At 49.5% G+C, this 14,961-nt stretch overlaps 1 protein-coding gene across 1 annotated transcript in view; it reads right to left on the bottom strand.

The window, feature by feature from the left end:
• The window catches only part of CACNA1H (calcium channel, voltage-dependent, T type, alpha 1H subunit), a gene marked incomplete at its 3' end in the record, with an annotated part of 563,591 nt that overhangs the window by 6,441 nt on the left and 542,189 nt on the right, over window positions 1-14,961 (bottom strand). The window contains exons 29-32 of the mRNA XM_015409183.1: window positions 14,622-14,692; window positions 8,595-8,673; window positions 6,512-6,633; window positions 5,337-5,549 (exon numbers count right to left, since the gene is read on the bottom strand). Coding sequence (XP_015264669.1) covers window positions 5,337-5,549; window positions 6,512-6,633; window positions 8,595-8,673; window positions 14,622-14,692 — 485 coding nt within the window. The remainder of the gene's footprint in view (window positions 1-5,336; window positions 5,550-6,511; window positions 6,634-8,594; window positions 8,674-14,621; window positions 14,693-14,961) is intronic.

The raw sequence follows: 14,961 nt of genomic DNA, 5'->3' as shown, positions 1-14,961 counted from the left end.
TTTTCCCCTCAAATGGCGAGGCCCCGCCCAGCATGTGACGTCACTTCCGGGTGACGCTCCGTCGGCTCCCGGACCAGCGGGACGCTCCCCCGCCGGTCCGTTTTCCACATTTGGCAACCCTAGCCCATTATGTCTCCTGACAGCTTTTGGGCAGCCATTTTGAAGGGCCCATTATGTCTCCCCTCAGCAGAGGAGCTTGCTAGTAGCCATTTTGGAGAGGTCACATCACCTCCCCTCAGAAGAGGAGCTTGCTGACAGCCATTTTAAAGGGGCCCTTATGACCCCCCTCAGCTGAGGAGCTTTTTGGCAGCCACTTTGAAGGGCCCATTATGTCTCCCCTCAGCAGAGGAGCTTGCTGGCAGCCATTTTGGAGAGGTCACATCATCTCCCCTCAGCGGAGTAGCTTGCTTGTAGCCATTTTAAAGAGGCCACTACATCTCCCTTCAGCAGAGGAGCTTGTTGAACACTACCACACCACACTGGCTCTGAATGGCTTTTTACCACCTCGAAGGGTGCCATTTGCATTTTCTGGACTTCAGACACTAAAGTCCCTCCGTCCGTCTCCGAACAGACGGCCCCCTCTCCTTTTCCCTGTGCCAAATCTGAGTCCCATTTCAAATCTTCAAACTCTCCTTCCAGAAGGTGATCCTTCTCCTTTTCCTGACGAAGCGGAGAGTCAGCCTGCCCAGGGACGGCCACATGTTTACTTGGCCACAGCTCTCCCCGGCTGCTCGAAGCCGCAGATGTCAGGGATGAACCTCGAGACGCAGAGCACATCGCCTTCCCCGCTATCTCGCTCTGATGCTAATTCGAGCCTCTGATTCCAGATGGCCGAGGTTCAAGGAGGCAAGGAGGAGGCCCTTTCCAAGGCAGCTGTGCTCGGCGCTTCCCAAATTTGGTTTTTATTAAGGGAAAAAAATGCTTCAAGGTTGCTAGATATGAAGGAGAGGAGATGTGCTGCCAACTTGCTGTCTGTGTAGGGGGAAAGCACAAGGGGCAAGGCCGGTGTTTGGAACTGGGGTGGTCCCTGGCCTGTTTCGCCTGATGGCTGATCTTCTACAGGTTGCAAAAGTGAATTGGCGCAAGCTGCTTGCTGGGGGATAAGCCGGCCTCCAGTTTGGGGGCCGGAGAACACAAACACATGAACACATACGCATGAAGCTGCCTTAGACTGAATCGGATGATCTAGGGATGCCAGCCCCTGGAATTACAGCTCGTCTCCAGATCACAGAGATCAGTTCCTCTGGAGAAAAATGAATGCTTTAGAGGGTGGAACTCTGTGGCACTGTACACCACTGAAGTCCCTGTCCTCCCCAGGTGCCATCCCCAAATCTCCAGGAATTTCTCAACCTGGACCTGGCAATTCTATACCCTCAGCCCATTATGGTGAGTTTTGTCTACTCAGACTGGCAGTGGCTCTCCAGGGTCTCAGGCCTTTCACATCACCTCCTACCTGGTCCTTTTTAACTGGAGATGCCGGGGATTGAACCTGGGACCTTCTGCACGCCAAGCAGATGCTCTGCTGCTGAGCCACAGCCTCTCTTTATAGCTCTCCAGGGACTGTACACCACTGTACACCTCCTTCCTGGTCTTGTTTAACTGGAGATGCCGGGGATTGAACCTGGGACCTTCTGCGTGCCAAGCATATGCTCCACCACTGAGCCACAGCCCCTCTTTACAGCTCTCCAGGGTCTCAGGCGGAGGTCTCCACTGAGCCACAGCCCCTCCCTTCCCTGCTAGTGGTCTCTTGTGGGCTTGCAAAGCCCACAAGCCCACTGGGCACTGGGTGTCTGTATGCATGCAAGCCAGTGGCATCTCTCCCTTATATATAATTGAGTAAGACGCAGCGTAAGACTGAGCAGAGACAAAATGCGCTCCGTCAGCCATTGTCTGGCCAGCTGCCGCTCAAGGCTGCTGCCATGCCATTGGCTGGGAGGCGGGAGGCAAAAGCTGCGTGCGAACGGCGCACCGCCGGCGGCACTGCACCCCTCGCCATGGCCTGATTTCCCTCCCCCACCCGCCCACCCAGTTGGAGGCCAGCGGCGGCGGCGATTCCTTCTCCCCCCCCAACTGACGGGAGAATCTTTTGCAGGCCCCCCTGCCTCCCCTCCTTCCTTCCTTCCTTCCTTCCTTCCTTCCTTCCTTCCTTCCTTCCTTCCTTCACCCACCCTACTTTTCTAGGCGCCCGTTGTCTCCGTCCACAACGGGCTTTGCTCCCTAGTAACAAGGATAAGTCAGAACATTCTTTATGTGGGAAAAGTTCTGCATCTTCTGATGCTCTCAGTCCGTACAAAAGGGGTCCCCAATCATTTGAAACCAGCGAGCACTTGGAGAATCGTGAGAACCGGGAATGGAGGCCGGCACAAAATGGCTGCCGTGGGGGCACCGGGGCCAATCACAAAATGCTGGGAAGTAGCAACCCAAGCATCCTCCTGTGTTGAAATCTGTTGTTTCTGGATTCTATGCCCCAGTAAGCTGGAGGAAAGACAGGACTGGCTCATAGCTTCGGGGAAAACTCAAATGGGTGGGCACCACATTGGAGACCATTCCCATACAGGAACTGCAAAAGCGCCGCTTCCCCAACATTCTTCTGAACAAGCAGGCTACCCATATGCAGGAACACTGATGTGTAGGATTTTGTGTGTCGTTGTGACAGGGACAACGTGGTTGAGATTTATAAATCTACATCACTGGAACAGAGATATTTCTTTCTCGTCATACTGCAACCGGCGGTCGCTTGACTAAATAGAAGGAAGACGAAGGGAAGTACCTTTTCGCACAGTGCAAGATTAGCACACCATGAACGTTAGCTGTGACTGCGTAAATTATGGAATTAGGTCACATCATGAGGTAAAGTCTAGTCAAAGGCTATGAGCTATAAGTGGGGGAAAGACCGCTTTGGATCTGGGAGAAAATGTTTATCAGGTAAAAAGGGGGGGGGGGGACATTTTTGTTCTCTCTTATCCTTGCACATTATCTCAGAGCTGGCCCAGTAAGACGAACTGGGGCAAATTCTGCGGCTTGTTTGTGGGAGACACAGAAATGGCGACGGAAAGCAGGAACCAGAAGAGGAGACAAGAAGGTCGGCAGACGCAAGCTGTCTACTAGCTCTGAAGCCACAGACTGGTCACACGGACGCTACCACACCACTGCTTAGCCGCACAGCACTGAAGCATGACGGGGAAAGATTGCAGAAGCCGTGGCGCGTCCATACAAGTCACCTTGGCCTCCCCGCCTGGGGCACTGTGGGAAGGTGTTGGGACAGAGCGGTGAGGAGAAGGATAGAAGGACGCGAACTCCATCAAGGGATCCGGCCCTCCCTCCAGCAGGTCTAAGTCGGGGATGGCTAAAGACACATTCTCACAGCTCAGAACCTCCTTCGGGGTACAAAATTAAGGAGACAAAAAGGGTATCAGAGGGCTACATAAAAGGCACTTGTAAGCAACCTCCACATGGGGTCTAGAGTTCTCCCAGAATTACAACTGATATCTAGATTACAGTTGCCCATGAGGAAGAAGCGAAGAAGAAGAGATGGGATTTATACCCCGCCCTTCACTACCCAAAGGTGTCTCAGAGCGGCTTACAAACTCCTTTCCCTTCCCCTCCCCACAACAGGCACCCTGTGAGGTAGGTGGGGCTGAGAGAGCTCTGACAGAAACTGCTCTTTTTCAAGAAAAGCTTTGACAGAACTACGGCTTGCCCAAATTCATCCAGCCAGGTGCAAGTGGAGGAGTGGGGAATCAAACCCGGTTCTCCCAGATTAGAGTCCACGCACTTAACCACGATACCAAACTGGCTCTCTGAGTTCTCAACAGGAACTTCGGAGGGCGGAAGTCCTAGAGTGATACCACATTGCCACATCGCTGCCATTTCCCCTTCTCTCCCCAAACTCCACCCTCCTCAGGCATCACCGCCAAATTTCCAGGAATTTCCTAAGACGGAGTTGGCAACCATTGGCTGGAAGTAGATCTTGCTGCGTAGCCAGACACCCACCTAAAGGGTCAGAACTGGCTTCACGATGCAGCAAGGTGAGGTCACCAGTGGTTGAGACAAAGCAGATCTAGGGATTTAGATGGATCTAACCCTGAAGGCACGGTGGACGAAGTAATGTTCTCCTGCCCGTGCCCCTTTCCCAATTATTTCAGTGGGGCATACACAGGAGGACTTTCCGAGTGATTGTGCTCCATATTCAGCCGCTATGTGTGGGTCTGTTTCAATTTTCCTTCTCTAGCATCAAAATGTCTTGGGCTCAGAACAAAGTCACCACTAGGGTAACCAAGCAATGCCTGGAAACGGTTGTGGGGGGAGGCAGTATCCTGGAAGAATTTTTTTTAAAAAAAATAATGCCTTGCCTACTTACAGGAAGTGTTTACTACAGAGTTCCTAGTGATTCCTAGAGCTGCCTGGAAGTGAAAAAGGTAGTTCTAGAAACCGATAGAAGCTGTATGGTAAACCTGGAAGTTCTAGCCATAGAATTTCCGGCAATTCCTAGAACTACCCTCTAGGAATCACCAGGAACTCTATGGAAGTGAAAAAGGTAGTTCTAGAAACCGATAGAAGCTGTATGGTAAACCTGGAAATTCTAGCCATAGAATTTCCAGCAATTCCTAGAACTACCCTATAGGTAGCTCTAGGAATCGCCAGGAACTTTGTGGTAAGAACATCCTGTGAGTAGCTGAAGCCATATTTTTCATTCTAATTTTTCTCCTGAGACATAGGGCAGCAACAGGACCTGGGGGGCAGGGAATCTGCCAGTCCCCACCAGGCAGTTTAAATCCCCCCCGAGAGATGTGGAGACTGGCGTGTGATCTCTCAAAACTTCCAAAAACAAATTTTGGTACCTGTGGGCAATTTGATTAATTATCTTCATCAAAAATTGATCTCCCCACTTTTTTCGGAGGAGAATAAAATGGATTTAGGACAGGGCTGCCAGGTTCTCCAGGGAGGGCGGGGGTTTTCCCGCCGAAAGGGCCCCCAATCCACCAGTTCGAATCTGGCTGGAGGGGGGAACCCCACCCCCAAAGTGGCCGGATCGGGCCGACATGCCCGGCCCGATGACGTCACCCGGAAGTGATGCTGGGTCCGTTGCCGGGCGACGCTCTAGCAACCAGCCTGAAAACTCTATGGTACTCCCCCGCTATTATTCCGGTAGGATTTGGCAACCCTCTTTCCTACCCCCACACCCTTAGGAAGGAACTGTATGTATCTGGCAGAGTTTGTTTGGTTCTTTTTACCAGGCCTTGGTGTTTCACCAGGAAGGGTGACCCTGGCTTGGAAACGTCGTGGCTGCCCAGGGGTCCTCCCCCATCCGGGGTTCGGACCGGGGTGTTGGCCGCCCGGGACATCTCCAGCTCGATCTCGGCGTCCATCTCGGCATCCTCCTTGGCCTCCTTATTGCTCTCCTCCAAGTGCTTCATCAGGACGGCCACCACCACGTTGACCAGGACGAACTGGGCGATGAGGACAAAGGTGACGAAATAGACCGGGGAGATGATGGGCAGGTAGGTGAGGCAGTGCTTGTCGTCGCGGTGACATTCCCGCAGGGTGTCCTGGGGGGGTGGGTGGAGAATGATGTCAGAATCACACAACAGACCACAGCCCATCCAGTCCAGCAACCCGTTTCCCATAATGGCAGCCCAGGAGCATACAAACAGGCCACGGAGGAATGAGCTCTCTCCTTTACCCCACTGACTCTCTACAGGGAGGTTCCCTTAAGTGATAATGGCCAAGTGCTGTCTCAGGCTTTTTGAGGCTCCGCCCCTTTCTTAAAGGCAGAGTCCCACAATAATTTCTCCTGTAAATTCTTTTTTCAATCGTTTTAAAACGTTTTTTAAGGGTGCACATTCCTTTAAGCAGAGTGGGATACTGTAGTTGACTGATTCCCGCACTGAGCAAGGGGGTTGGAGTAGGTGACCTCTAGGATGCCTTCTGACTCTGTGTCACTAAACTGGTCTCCTTTCAGAAAGTTTTTCTGCCTACGTGTTAGCTTTCTTGACAATAGAAGTCACCACCTGCTGGGTTCTTATCAGAATTGTCGCTTAGGCTGGCAGGAGTGATTAACTTTCAGCAGCTGAGAACTGTCATCTAAAGTGGTTGACAGCTTGCAATTTGGAGATGTATCCTGGTAACAGCTTTCTATGGGCTAAATGGCTTTTCTTTTTCCACTGACAACTTCAGCCCCAGCAGGAAAAAAAATTGCCCCACAAGCCACAACATTTTGGCTACGAGTCTGTCGCCAACATTTTTTTACACGTTGATTTAAGTGCTAATATATAATCGCTGTTATCACTGTCCCAGGGGATGAGAGAACCTCAAATCTTTGTCAGTTTCTACATAGCCAGGCCTGAGATGTTTTAAGACCATTCATGTGGTTGAGGTTTGCTCTGATGCGTCAGGATACCGATGCCATTGGTGGTAAAGGGGGGAGTGTGTCTCACCTGGATGGAAGGCCAAACATTACACAAATGAACAAGGGTCAGCTGGAAAATGACGTGGGGTGGGGGGGATTTACCTTCATGATCCCGTTCCAGTTATCTCCGGTTGACACCCTGAAGAGGGTGAGGAACGCCATGCCGAAGTTGTTGAAGGTCGCATGGCGGCTCAGGCCTTCACAAGGGTTGTCCTCACTGCAGTCTGGGGGAGAAATTCAGCAGAGGTGGAACTCCAGAAAAAGCCAGGTTTTTTTTTGGGGGGGGGAAGATGGTGTCACCAAGAACTCTGCGACACAGCGAAAACAACCACATCTGTGGTGGCAGGAACGCGATGATAAGAATGTAAGAACCTCAGAAGAGCCCTGCTGGATCAGGTGAGTGAGGGTCCATCTAGTCCAGCATCCCGTCTCACACAGTGGCCAACCAGCTCCTCTGGAGGGCCAGCAACAGGGCAGAGAGGCCGAGGCCTCCCCCTGAGAAGAACCTCAGAAGAGCCCTGCTGGATCAGATCAGTGATCCCAATGAATACAGGGGCCAACCAGTTCCTCTGGAGGGCCAACCACAGGGCAGAGTGGCTGAGGCCTTCCCCTGATGTTGCCTTCTGGTACTGGGATTCAGAGGATTAGTGCCTCTGAATGTGAAGTTTCTAGGGCTGCCAGGTCCCCCCGGGGGGGCGGGGTTTTGCCTGCTGTAGCCCCCCCCCCAGTCCACCGGCCTGGATCCAGCCAGCAGGGGGAACCCCGCCCCCAAAGTGCCTGTATCAGGCCGACATGCCTGGTGTGATGACGTCACCCAGAGAGGCCTGTTGTTTTATCAGATCCACACCGGAACAGAAAAAGATGCGGCTCAAAACCACATTCAAATACCCCCCCCCCAACTGCCATACTGACTGCAGAGTCATCCCTGAATGGCCATAAAACAGCCATAACTCTATGCAGACACTTCCATAAAACCCAAACGAAGTGAAACTGGACACTGCCATAAAAATCCAACAGTCAATCAAAGCGAAAGTGGCCTGCAATGTAGAGGGGAATTTCTGTTCCAGGGTGGGTTTGGTAGAACAGCGGAGCGAATGCTAGATGCAGTCTTGAAGGTGCTCCTGGACTCTTGCTCTTTTTCTACAGCTACAGACAGACAAAGACACTTCCCCATCTTGACCTGTGAGGTAGGTTAGACTTGAGAGCATGTGAGAGGCCCAAGGTCACCCAGCGAGTGGCCATGGCAGAGTTGGGATTTGAACCTGCGTCTCCCAGACCCCGGGATGACGCTCTACACTCAATATTGTACCTTATACTGTTATTTTTTTTTTAATTTACATTTTGGGTCCTGAGTCAGTCAGGACTCAGAAAGGAGACCAAATAAGCCATTTCATGAAAATAAAAGCCAGTAGATGCTCACAGCGTGTGTCCCCAACCCACTGTGGAAGAAACTGACTACTCCTCTCGACAACAGGTTATGGCGACAGGGCACTAGGGTGGAATAAGGAAGACGTTTGGAGGGCAGCTTTCACTTTGGAGGGCAGGTTTAGGTAAAGGTTTCCCTTGCTTGAAAGCGAGTCGAATCCGACTCTAGGGATGCGATGCTCCTCTCCGTTTCCAAGCCAAAGAGCCAGCACTGTCCAAAGACTTCTCCGTGGTCATGTGGCTGGCATGACTAGACGCCGAGGCGCACGGAACGCTGTTACCTTCCTACCGAAGTGGTCCCTATTTATCTACTTGCAATTTATTGCTTTCAAACTGCTAGGTTGGCAGGAGCTGGAACTAGAGACGGGAGCTTACTCCGTCATGTGGCACCCGGGTCTCGAACTGCTGAACTACTTGAATAGATTAAGCTGCATACCCAGTTTGTAAAGATTTCTAGTGGCTTCCCATTAGAATCAACTGATCTGGAGAAACTTAACAGTTTTTTACTTGTGGAGAGAAGTGTCTTTTAGGATGCAAACAAGGGTTAGGGTTAGGGTTAGGGGGGACCTCGTGATCGATACATGCAGATCTGGAAAGTTAACACTGGAGATTGTTTCTGACAGAGTTTGTAGTTGTTTTTCATTGTAGCATGTTCTGGACTAAGATAATTAAAGATACACTAGTTCGAGTCGAACTTAACAACTGTATCTGTATGTATACTTACTGGAAAAAGGAAGACAACAGAGCGAAAGAGACTCACCTAACTTCCCGAATAACTCCACTCCCAGGGCAGCATAGATAAAAAACAGGAGCATGAAGAGCAAACCCAGATTGCCCACCTAGAAAAGAAGGAGCGGAACAAGAATCACAAGCGGAACGGGGCTTCCGCACCGGGTTTTTGCCGCAGCTCACCTCCTGCACATGGGCAGCCTTCAGGCGGTGAAACAACCAGACTACATACAACCGTAGAACAAAACTAGAGTCCAGTGGCACCTTTAAGACCAACAACAGCAAGAACAACAGCTGCAATGTGATTAAGACGTTTAGTGTAAACAGTCTTATGAATATTTCATAAGCGGTGTTAACATCCTTTTTATAATTACATAGAAAAGGTAAAGTGCCTGTGCCCAGTGTCTTGAAAGACTTCCCAAGGTTTTAAATTTTTTAAGTCCTGTCCCATCATCAATTCATGTCCATGTTACATAAGAACATAAGAGATGCCAATGTTGGATCAGGCCAAAGGCCCATCCAGTCCAACACTCTGTGTCACACAGTGGCCAGAAATACCAGGTGCCATCAGGAGGTCCACCAGTGGGGCCAGGACATTAGAAGCCCTCCCACTGTTGACCCCCCCAAGCACCAAGATGACAGAGCATCACTTGCCCCAGAGCCTCTATCTATACCTTGTGGCTAATAGCCACTGATGGACCTCTGCTCCATATGCTTATCTAATTCCCTTTTGAAGCCGTCCATGCTTGTAGCTGCCACCACTTCCTGTGGCAGTGAATCCCATGTGTTAATCACTCTTTGGGTGAAGAAGTACTTCCTTTTATCCGTTCTAACCTGGCCACTCAGCAGTTTCATGGAGTGCCCACGAGTTCTTGTATTGTGAGAAAGGGAGAAAAGTACCTCTTTCTCTACCTGCTCTTTCCCATGCATAATCTTATAAACCTCAATCATGTCACCCCTCAGTCGTCGTTTCTCCAAGCTAAAGAGCCCTAAGCGCCTTAACCGTTCCTCATAGGGAAAGTGTTCCAACCCTTTTATCATTCGAGTTGCTCTTTTCTGCACTTTTTCCAAAGCTATAATATCCTTTTTAAGGTGTGGTGACCAGAATTGCACACAGTATTCCAGATGAGGTCGCACCATTGATTTATATAGCGGCATTATGATATTGGCTGATCTGTTTACAATACCCTTCCTAATAATCCCCAGCATAGCATTGGCCTTCTTTATTGCAGTCACACACTGTCTCGACATTTTCAGTGAGTTATCTACTACAACTCCAAGATCTCTCTCTTGATCTGTCTCTGCCAGTTCAGACCCCATCAACGTGTATTTATAGTTAGGATTTTTGGCTCCAATGTGCATCACCTTGCACTTGGCCACATTGAACCCCATTTGCCATGTTGACGCCCACTCGCCCAACTTTGACAGATCCCTTTGGAGTGCCTCACAATCCTCACTGGTTTTCACCACCCTGAACAACTTCGTATCATCCGCAAATTTAGCCACTTCACTGCTTACTCCCAACTCCAAATCATTAATGAACAAGTTAAAAAGCAGTGGACCAAGTACTGATCCCTGTGGTACCCCACTGCTTACACCCCTCCACTGGGAGAACTGCCCATTTATACTCACTCTCTGTTTTCTATTAATTAGCCAGTTTTTGATCCATAAAAGGACTTGTCCTTTTATCCCATGATTTTTGAGCTTGCTTAGGAGCCTTTGATGAGGAACTTTATCAAAAGCTTTCTGGAAGTCAAGGTAAACAATATCTATTGGATCCCCCTTGTCCACATGTTTGTTCACCCCCTCAAAGAACATTAACAGGTTAGTGAGACAAGATCTTCCCTTACAGAACCCATGTTGAGTCTGCCTCAATAGGTTTTGTTCATCTATGTGCCTACTAATTCTTTCCTTAATAATGGTTTCCACCAATTTACCCGGTATCGACGTCAGACTGACTGGCCTGTAATTTCCCGGATCTCCTCTGGAACCCTTTTTAAAGATGGGAGTGACATTAGCTACCTTCCAGTCCTCAGGAATGGAGGCTGATTTTAAGGAGAGATTACATATTTTTGTCAGGAGATCCACAAGTTCACAATTGAGTTCTTTCAGAACTCTTGGATGTATGCCATCTGGGCCTGGTGATTTATCAGTTTTTAAGTTGTTTATCAGTTTTAGGACCTCCTCTCTCGTCACCTCAATCTGACTCAGGTCTTTCAACACCCCTCCCGAACTCAGCGGCTCTGGAGTGGGCAAGCACCTCTCATCTTCCACAGTGAAGACGGAGGCAAAAAATGCATTTAGCTTCTCAGCCATTTCCCTATCATCCTTCAGTACTCCTTTTACCCCTTGGTCATCCAAGGGCCCCACTGCCTCCCTGGCTGGTTTCCTGCTTCTAATGTATTTGAAGAAAGTTTTATTGTTGGTCTTTATGTTTTTTGCTATATGCTCCTCATATTCCCTTTTTGCCTGCCTGACCACAGACTTGCATTTTATTTGCCATAGCCTGTGTTCCGTTTTATCAGCCTCATTGTGGCTAGCTTTCCACCGCTTAAAGAAATCCTTTTTACCTTTTACAGCTTCCATTACTTTGTTTGTTAACCATGAAGGCTTTTCCCTATACCTGTTTGTACCTTTCCCAACCTGCGGAATATATATTTTTTGAGCTTCTAGAATCGTAGTTTTAAATAGTTTTCAAGCTTCCCCAATGGTTTTGACCCTTTCTACTTTTCCCTTCAGTTTCCTCCCCAGAAAGAGACTCAGAAGGTACCAGTTCCAGTCCCCGGCATCTCCAGTTAAAAGGGCAAGGCAGGAGGTGATGGTGAAAGACCTCCGCCTGAGACCCCGGAGAGCTGTAAAGAGGGGCTGTGGCTCAGCGGTAGAGCGTCTGCTTGGCATGCAGAAGGTCCCAGGTTCAGTCCCCGGCATCTCCAGTTAAAAGGACCAGGAAGTGGGTGATGTGAAAGACCCCCGCCTGAGACCCTGGAGAGCTGTCAAGAGGGGCTGTGGCTCAGTGGCAGAGCATCTGCTTGGCATGCAGAAGGTCCCAAGTTCAATCCCCGGCATCTCCAGTTAAATAGAACCAGGAAGTAGGTGATGGGAAAGACCTCCACCTGAGACCCCGGAGAGTTGTAAAGAGGGGCTGTGGCTCAGTGGTAGAGCATCTGCTTAGTACGCAGAAGGTCCCAGTTTGAATCCTCGGCATCTCCTGTTAAAAAGGACCAGGAAATGGGTGATGTGAAAGATCTCCGCCTGAGACCCGGGAGAGCCACTGCCAGTTGGAGTAGACAAGACTTATGGACTGCTGGTCTGATTCAGTAGAAACCAGCTTCACGTTCCTTTCTGTTGAATCGCAGTCCACAAACCCTTAAATGCATAAGCCACGCCGTCATCCACGATATCCCCACAAGACTGGTTGCTAAGCCAGGAGGCAGTTAAGTACAATTACTATTCCACCTACTCCTGCTTGTAACATTTTTTAAAAATCCCCACTTGGATGTGTTGAACATGCTCTGCCGTTCCCACCTAAGCAAGTCCGTGCAGCATTCTTTCAGATGCAAAGTGGCGGCCGGTCCACCGTCTCCAAGCCCCATCGCCCGGCAATGCACCCTTCCCCTCTTGGGGAGGCATTCATCTCCTCCCAGCAGAAGCGCCTCCCCGTCCTCAGGTGGGCTGAATCAGAGAATGGGGAGCCCTTTTCCTATTTTCCACCATGGAAAACATCTGCTCTTCGGCATCCCAGAGACGGATGCAATTCCCCTTCATTCTGCCTTTAATTTAGGGCCCTAGAAAGTACTTAAACACCCCCCCCCCCCAATAGGTCTTTCAGACTGACATCGATCGCACTCATCAACCTGGGTTTTGCATCTGGATAATTTCTTTAAACGACAAGAGCAATGCGCCGTCTCAACAGAGCCCTCATTCTAAACACAGTTTGAAAAGGTGTTCTCCGGGAAACGCAATTATATCTGCAATTATGGCGGGGAATGTGATATTTGTAACGCGGCAGGGATGCCTCGGAAACACTTTCCCTGCCTTCTGTCCAAATGTACTGTTTTAGTCTTCAGGAGTGAACTTCGAAACACACAGTACGGTAGCATTTCCAGACTCTTCCAAACCCCAATTATGCACTGGGGTTTGGGTTGCCGAGTCCCAGTTGGGGAATTCCTGGCGATTTGGGGCTGGAGACTGGGGAGGGCAGGATTTGGGGAGGGGAGGGACCTCAGTGGGGTATAATAATGCTGTAGCGTCCACCCTCCAAAACAGCCATTTTCTGCAGGAGGACAGATCACTCCGTTGGTGAAGAGAGTGACTCAGCACGCCTGGATATCAGGGAGCACTACATCACTCTAAGGGTATTCTCTCCTTGAATGGGATGTCTCTCTTTGTCTTAACCTGGGAGCCACCCTCTGACCCCTCCTATCCCTTTGTCTTCTCCCTCTCTTCTCATGGCTTTCCATGGAGACACAGGTCTCTGCAGGTCTTTCCTGTAGATACAATCCCCTCATACGTCCACCCACATGATACCGGACAAGCTGGCCATTGATGATAGGGAAAGTATGCTTTAGATGAGGCTTCTCTCTCTCCTTTCGGCTGCAACCAGAATATGAACTGGATCATCCTGAATAAATGTAAGTTCACCTTTTTTGCAATATACTTCTCGGGAGATTTGTTTCCTGCACTCGGGATCACACTTCTACGAATGGGCAAAACTCTTTGATATTAACCAAATATCCCAGTGCCCTGTAGTCTGGAGATCAGTTGTCATTCCGGGAGATCTCCAGGCCCTACCAGGAGGATGGCAACCCACTAACTGCAGTGGAGAAAGTAGACATTGGGTGATTCCACACTAGACCTTAAATCCTGGTTCAACCCCTGTCCCTGAACTTACACTACACTCAAGTTCACCCCTGTAATTATCTCGGGGTATTTTTACATTCTACACGACACTCGAGTTCACCCCTGTAATTATCTCGGGGTATTTTTACATTCTACATGACACTCAAGTTCACCCCTGTAATTATCTCAGGGTATTTTTACATTCTACACGACACTCGAGTTCACCCCTGTAATTATCTCGGGGTATTTTTACATTCTACACGACACTCGAGTTCACTCCCGTAATTATCTCGGAGTATTTTTACATTCTACACAACACTCAAGTTCACCCCTGTAATTATCTCAGAGTATTTTCTGTTTCCACATTACATTGAGGTCACCCTGGTTTTGCCCCACACTTGTCCTGGGATAAACGGATGCTGTTATAACCAGGGATAACTGCAAGGTATTGTGTCACGAGTGGAACTCTGATAAAACCAGGGACGGGATCCAACTGCGGAAAGGACCATTGAGAACCTTATCCCCCGTCTCCCAACATACTAGAACTTGACGTTCATGGGCAATAGATTCAGGAAGAGACAGAAGGAAGTACTTCTTTCATCAACAAGTAATCGAATTGTGAAATTCATGGCCATGGACATAACGAGAAACCACGAGCATACGGGACCCCCCCCCCCCAATTAGACAGATTTCTGGTAGAAGGTTCATCAAGTGCTACTAGACATGGTGATCATGTCCAGAGGCAGTAAAATGCTCCCAATGGGGAGCAAAGGGGTTAAATTCAGATTGTGGAACTTCGTTTAATTCGCAAATTATCCAGCAATACCAGCATCAGAAGGCCTCATTTCTGCCGTTTGTGGGCCCACCAAGACGAATGGCGAAACTGGGATTATGCTATAGTTGGAGAACCACTGTTAAAATGCTGTGTCCGATATAAAGCTGACCCATTAAATGCTGTGTCTGATATAGAGCTCTGCCCCTCTGGCATTCACATCAAATGCAGGACACATTGCTAGGGATTCTGGGTAGGAAATGCCACATAATTCTGTGCTTTCGCACACGATTTTGTCTGTGGCTTCTCTTGACAGAGACACAGTTCTGTGTGGCTTGTCTGTAAGTTTAGAAAACAACATCCAATTCAAGGCCTGATTAAAAAAACAAAACCCAAAATGTCCTGGAGAATGGATTTGCCTGAACACGACAGGACCTCTGGGCTTACCTGGGGCAGAGCTTGGACCACCGTATCTAGCAGAGCCCGCATCCCCGTCGCCATCTTGAGCAGCTTCAGTACTAGAAGGGAGAGCAAACCGGAGTCAGTGAAGAATGGAGCAGCCAGGTCCAGAGGCAGTCTACCTCTTAACCTCCAATAAAAGGAGTTTATAACAGGGCAGGACTGCCACTTTTATACCCAGCTGTCAATTTCTATGAGACATTTGTCCAGCCACCTGGGGGGATGGACGGACGGTGGCTGGGTAAGAAGGATCTGGCAGGGGGCCTTTTTCCCAAGAGGAGAACCAATGAAAACATTACTCTCGAGCTCATTCACACAACCCTTGGTT

The sequence above is a fragment of the Gekko japonicus genome, unplaced genomic scaffold, assembly GCF_001447785.1.
Source record: "Gekko japonicus isolate JY-2015 unplaced genomic scaffold, Gekko_japonicus_V1.1 scaffold103, whole genome shotgun sequence".
Classification (NCBI taxonomy): Eukaryota; Metazoa; Chordata; class Lepidosauria; order Squamata; family Gekkonidae; genus Gekko; species Gekko japonicus.
The sequence above is the reverse complement of the archived record's forward strand: the minus strand, read 5'-3'. Positions and strand labels throughout refer to the sequence as shown.